This window comes from Aptenodytes forsteri, unplaced genomic scaffold (genome assembly GCF_000699145.1).
Source record: "Aptenodytes forsteri isolate BGI_AS27 unplaced genomic scaffold, ASM69914v1 Scaffold158, whole genome shotgun sequence".
Taxonomy (NCBI): domain Eukaryota; kingdom Metazoa; phylum Chordata; class Aves; order Sphenisciformes; family Spheniscidae; genus Aptenodytes; species Aptenodytes forsteri.
In genome coordinates this window covers 2,255,377-2,261,800 of record NW_008794601.1, presented here as the reverse complement: position 1 = coordinate 2,261,800, position 6,424 = coordinate 2,255,377, and the positions used below count along the sequence as shown (strand labels likewise).

The following is a 6,424-nucleotide window of genomic DNA, read 5'->3' as shown; positions in this document are numbered from 1 at the left end:
CGGTACGGTACGGTACGGTACAGGCCCGGGCACGGCTTTGCTACGACGGGACGATCAGCTCCGGGCGCAGTGAATGGGGCAATGTATGAAGCAGCGGAGCTTATATAGCCGGCAGGGGCGGAGAAAGAAGAGGAGGAGGAGGGGGAGGAGCAGAAGGAGGAGGAAGGCGACTACGACGACGGCGACGACGACGACGATGACGACAGGGAGGGCTGGCCCGGCGCAGGCTTCTCTGCCAAACCTCCTCTCGCTCCTGCCACCACCGAGGAACCGCACCATGGTTTCAGCGTGGGGTTTGGTAACAGCCTGGTTTGCCGGGGCGGCTGAACTCGCCTTTCACAGCTCTTTCATTTTTTAGCGCATCTTCTCCCCCCGCTTTTTTTTTTTTTTTGGTGCCAAAATTGATTTCGAAGCTCCCAAATCAGATAGGGGCCGTCAGGAATGCTTCTCCCAGGGTGTTCTTGCTTCTCCGGCTTGCATTTTTTCCCCCACCACGCAGCAGCCGCCTCAAGCGAGCAAAGCGACAGCTTTTTGTTTTCCAGGGGAAAGGGAGTTACACAAATATGCCCTGGTGAGAAATCCCGGCTACTGCCGGGCCTCCCCGGGCGGGCCGCGGCAGCGCAAGGTGCAAAGGCACGGCACGGCTCTGCCGAAATGCTCGCCTGTCTTGCAAAACAGTCATCTTTTCACCTCTGAGCTGGGAAGTGGGGAAATTCCACCTCGGGTTTGTTGTTGGTTTGGGTTTGGGTTTTTTTGGGGGGAGGGAACTTGATCAGAAAGGGGAAAAAAAAAAAATTAAACCTTTGGACTTTCTGCCATTACACAACCAGCTCTTCTGCAGTCAGGTTATCTGGATAGTGTGTAAGAAAAATTACTCCGACAAAATAAAACCGAGGCAGAGCCATGGTGACTTGTTAATCTTTTCCTAGCCCTGAACTCCGAGCTAACTAATCCTGGTGTTTGTTAGCAGAATTCAGCAGCCCAAGGCTGCAAGCAACCTCCCTCCCTCCATCCCTCCCTCCCTCCCTCCCTCTGAAATGCCGTGACTCACCGGAGGCTCCGGATGAATAACTTGTGAGTGACTGATCCTTTCCTAACACTGCCCAAGGCCGAGGCAACCGCAGGTGAGAGCCTGAAAGTGGGTGGCAGGGCTCAGGTGTGGCTGCAGGAAAAAAGCTGCTCGCCAGGGGGAAGGGCTCAGTGCCTTGAAAATCTGGGTGCAAACAGGGATGCTGACCGGCTCGCCGATGTCATCATCAGCCCCGGGACTTGGAGGAAAGCAGCGAGGCTCCTCGGGTCCAACGGGATCAGCAGAGCCGTAGCTAACCCACCCAAGATGTGGATATTTGGGAAGCGTCTTCCCTTTGGTGACCACACTCAGGGCAGAGCGAGCGCTCGTGCACCCAGCCATGCTGAGCAATGGAAACCTGGTTTTCTGCTTGCAGAAGTTAGGGCCTGTCTATGCTGAAAATAATTAAGCTGAAGTGTGATTTGAAGGAGAAGAAGAATTCCTGGTTGTTCCTGGGTGGGTACATCTATTACAAGCCCCAAAAGTATGCAGGGCCTTTTGTTTAACCAAAACCACGTGTTCTGTGCTCTAGATACCACTGACTTCAGCTGAAGTCATCTGGGTCCTTAGAGAACAATTAATTTTTCAGTTAAGTCAGAATAAATGCTAGTCCACAGCCTCATTGTATTTACATATTCGGTCCATATTCAGTGGGATGGGGAAGGACCCGGACCGTCCACTCACCGAAAAACCAGCCTGATGCCCTTTAGGGAACTGCCGTGCATAAACTCAGATGGGAGGAGGCTGGACGTGGGGCAAGGGGGACGCAGAAGTAGAGCTTCCCACTTTGCCCCATAGTTTATACTGGGCCTCCAGATACACCTCAGCAGCAGGAGGCCGACCCTCAGCATCCAGACCCCGAGACCTCATCCTCCTCCTGCCAAACACTTGTTTCGAAGCCGCAGTGCCTCCTCCATCCATCTCAATCTCTCCATTTATCAAGTTGGACTAACGAGTTATCTGCACTGACAAACCAGAGAGACAATGTTTTTGCACAGCTCCAAACAAAGACGGCTTTATGCCCGGCCCCTGGGTATTTAAGCTACCCAGCGAGGTCGGTGATGCTCGCCCTCTCCCACTCCCCAGCCGTCGCGAGGGGTGGGACGCCCCGACAGATACGTCATTCACCCGCCAAGCAAGAATTTCCACCCCTGCCGTGCTGGCATGCCGACCGTTTCCATTTAAGGCTGATGTGCAGCGCAAGCTCTGGTCACGGGCGAGAGAGGGGTGTGTGTTTATCACCCAGGGACAGACCTCCCGGCAGGCACCCAGTCCTTATCGCCGGCAGCCTGCTCATCCCCGCGGCTCCCTCTGAAACCAGGAGCCCCCCGGGAGCCGGGGAGGCTGCACCGCAACAGAAGCATCGGGGGTAAATTAAGCACATCAAGGAGAAGAGGGGACCCACCGTGGTTTTGGGATACCAAATTCCCCCCCTGCTTCCTCAGCTCCGTTACAAATGGAAAATAAAGTGAGTGCAAGGGTCTGAGCAGGACCGTGGCTCGCCTCCCGCTCCCTCGCCGCGGGGAGAAGGGAGATTTGAGCCCAAACTGCCCACGGAGGACAGCTGTAATAAACGGCAGTCTGGGGAAGCCTAGTCTTATCAGCCACGGTTAGTGGTTAACCTCACGCGAGCTGGCTGCCCCTGCGGCCCTCGACGGTTCAGACCCTTGAAATATTTGCGTCCTGTCTAATGTGGCGTCTGTTTGCTCATCGTCCGTCTCTAAAAGAGATTAGGGGGGTGAAGGTGGCTCTAATCTCCCCTTCCAGAGCATCTTTCTTTTAACTGTGATCCTCAGCACACCCCGGGGAGGTGATGGGGTACGTGCCTCTATATATTTTATTTTTGAACATCAGCATTCAGTTTTACCTTCAGCTTTTTGTTGCCTCTCATCCGTTTTTGTGCCCAGGAGGGATCTGAAGCTGCCCGATAATTTTGACCTTGCCCCCTCCGGATAAACAAATTATTTCTCTCATAAATGCCTGGTTCCTCTTTAAAAGAGGGAGGAAAAGGACTTGCGGGCAGTCCGGGCCGTGAACTTCATGAGAACGGAGCTCAATTTCCCACTGCACCGCAGCCCCTTCCCTGCGCAAGCCTGGGCAAGCCACACTGTCCCTCAGTGCCTCAGTTTCCCCTCTGCGGCAGAGGGCTGCTCAGTTCCATCTTCACTCCCTTTCCCTGCCTTATCTTCGGGGTTTGGGAGATGCTCGGGGCAAGTGGGTGGATTTCCTCATCCTTTCTCCCTTCACCTTTCCTGACGCAGCTTCCCTGCCTCCGAGCACGCAGCCGCTGGGCAGGGGAAAGGGTTAAACGCTTCCCCTTCCCCGCCAACCCAGAGGGCTCCGAAAAGCAAGGGGAAACTTCAAGCAGCAAATGTAGAGTCTGAACTAAGATCTACTCCTTTCCCTGCCCTCCCCTGCCCTCCTCTCTTTCCTCCCCTTGCACCAGGACTTAAAAAGAGCTCTGGGATGAAGGAGAGGGGTGAGGGTCTTGCAGACTGTGAGCTGCAGCCCGGGCTCCGTATCCCAACCAAGGCACCTGCCTGCTTCGAAACTGGAACAGGAACTGGAGCGGAAACCCCTGGCTTGGCCGGTCCGAGGTTTGAAATGATCGATATTGCATAAAATCCAGCTTTCTGCTCAACCCTGGAGAGTCCCGTCCCAGGTTAAATCTCTGTGGGGCGAAACTAGGATGTTACAAACTCCTAAAAAAGCCTGCGGCCACCCCGCAGGTGCCTGCTCTCGCAGCCCAACTGCTCCGGCGGCAGCAAGACCCGCTGGCTCAGCAGAGCAGAGCCGCCTCCTGCCGAACCGCTGCCCGGCGGGACCAGTCTCATCCCCTGCCACGCGTAAGCCCCGAGACTCCACGAAGGGACCGAGCTGCTGTTGTTATACCTCCTCGCACAGCTACAAAAGCAAATTAAAAATTGGCTTTGGGGGCTATACACTGAGGATGCCTCGAATCTTTTCCCCAAATTTCTCAAAGGACATGGATACATTCTTCAGCCAATATATATTTTAATTTATATCTTGCATCACAGTTTTTTCCACAGCTGAATTTCCAGGAGGGAGTTTCTCGTCTGGAGCAGGAGAGGGATCGGACCATCACTTGGCTCTTTTTACCACCGAACATGTGACGCCCCGGTCTAACAGCCTCCGGCGCCGCAGGTTCAAGGCCGATTTTCTCAGGTGCATAAACACAGCCCCGTGCGGTTCCTTTGAACAAGACTCGTGGTCAGATGCCACCGTTCGGCTTCCTGGACCCAGTGTTTGCTTTGTTGACTGTGGCCACAATGCGCCCTCCTTAGCAGGGAAGAGCCGGGCTGGTTTTTGGCAGAAGGGTTCCCGGAGATCGCAGGACCTCGGGTGTGAATGGCTTCGCGGTTAGAAGGAGACGTTATTTTGGGGCTAGCACTGAAGGGATTAATATAAAATTTCAGCTTGACAGAGAAAGCTTGGAAGGAGATAAAAACAGGCTCTTGCCTCTGCCGAGTCATCTCCTGATTTAACTCATGGATCGGGGTGTGTTTAAAGGCTGCTCTGAGACCTGCTGCCTTTCCCGCAGCATCTAGGTCTGGTCAGGGGAAGAGAGCCAAGGCGGTGTTACCAAACCCTCTGAATGGACCATCGCCGGCTTTTATTTACCGATGTCAATGCCCTTTGCTCACCAAGACGCTGCGAGTCAGCAGGGCTGCATCAAGGACCGACTCTGACGATGACTGTGAAACAACCTCAATGAAAACGAAACCAGCAGCCAGCCGTGGGCGCAAGCAGCCTTGCACGAGTGCACCGCAGCCCGAACGGGTTCCGGCACAGCTCAGCAGCTGGGAAACGGGAAACCCTCGTAATAAAAACACTGGGTAAAACAAGCTCCACGTCCTGCGTCTCTGAGGGCCGGCTGACTGCTCCCCGATATCTGGAGAAACCCTGCGGGCACAGGGCGGCTCTTGCATCCCAGCGGCTACAGGGTTAAGCTGATGACTGCACACCACCGGTCTGACTCAGAGCCCGCCAGAGGAATGGCAGCACGCACAGAGGGACCGAAGCAATCCTTCCCTCTGTGCCTCTCAGGGAAGCCAGACACATCTGAGAAACTTGGAAAGTCCGAGCACGTGTGTTGGAGGCATTAATGGTTCTGCCTCCATCGCACAAGGGCTGATTAACCCCCGAACGTGCCCACGAGGGACAGTGCACCCCAGCGCCGAGGTCCCAGACACGGCTCGATTCCCCCCTGCTCTGCAAGAAACAAGAAACATCGCGTATGGTGAACGCAGCGATACAGAAATACCCAGAACTTGGCAGCTCTGCTTAAGCGGCAGCATTTGCCTCCCCTCTTTTTAGTAGCGTTGAGCTTTGCTCTGAAAACATCAAGACTTCGCACGAAGAAACTCCTACCGCTCGCCCCGCTCCTGCATCCCGACGTTCACGTGACGCGAGGCTGTTGCCCTTGGGCAACGGGGGAGAACGGCAATCATGCTGCCACATGAAAGAAAAAAAGAAAAGCAGCTGCGAAAGGACAGGAAAGCCAACATCCGCGGGTGTTAGCTGGGACTCGAGTCCCTGCAAAGCAGCGGTGCCGGCAAGGCCAGGCTGGAGCCGCCCCGGTGTCTGCCGGGGCTGTTCTCAGTGCGCGCTCGTGGGACGGGGACGGCAGGCAGGCGCTTTAGCTGTGCAGTTTCTGCCTCTTCAGATCTCCTGCAGCGTAACAAGCACCAGCTGCCCGCAGCGGTCGGAGGAGCCGGGCACCGGGAGGATCCCGCTCGCCCCCGCGGTGCCGCTGGCTCAGCCCCGTGCGGTCTGCGGGGTTCGGGTGTGCGCGGCGTGCCCTTTGCCATCAGCGATTGCACAACCCTGCCCGTGCAAACGGTTGTGCGCCGTTACCGGGGTGATTTTCGCTAGGAGGGTGTGGTGCAGTGCTGCAGGTCCCCGGGAGGACGGGGGATGGCCCCTCTCGGACGTCTGCAGCCACGGCTGACCCGGCAGAACCATCACTTCTGTGCCTGCCTTCCCCCCCCCTCCGCCCCCCCCCCCCGCCGGCCGGTGCGGGGCTCCGCGCCTTGCCGGGCCACAGCGGCGACACAAACAGAAGTGATGAAACACAAATAAAATGCCAACAGCTCAAGTTTTGACTTGGCCCCTCTGCATTCACAGCGCAGACAGACCCCGGAGGCAACGCAGCCCCTCACCGCGTCAAATCTTTGCGCGGGGCAAAGCACAGAGAGTCGCCCCCCCCTCGGCATTGTCGCCGGGCGCCCGCTCGCCTTCACCCCTGCTTGGGTTTGGAGGGCACAGGGGGCAAGGCTGACAAGCCCCAGGCTGGGGCCCAAGGTGGAGGCCCCCATGGCCGGCCCACAGCGG

The 6,424-nt window shown here is 56.5% G+C and overlaps 1 protein-coding gene across 1 annotated transcript in view; it reads right to left on the bottom strand.

Annotated features, from left to right (window-relative positions):
• Positions 1–279, bottom strand: part of LOC103893823 (tumor necrosis factor receptor superfamily member 10B) — a 9,084-nt gene extending 8,805 nt beyond the window's left edge. Inside the window, exon 1 of the mRNA XM_009273063.2 lies at positions 175–279. Coding sequence (XP_009271338.1) covers positions 175–279 — 105 coding nt within the window. The remainder of the gene's footprint in view (positions 1–174) is intronic.
• Between the last annotated feature and the right edge of the window lie 6,145 nt (positions 280–6,424).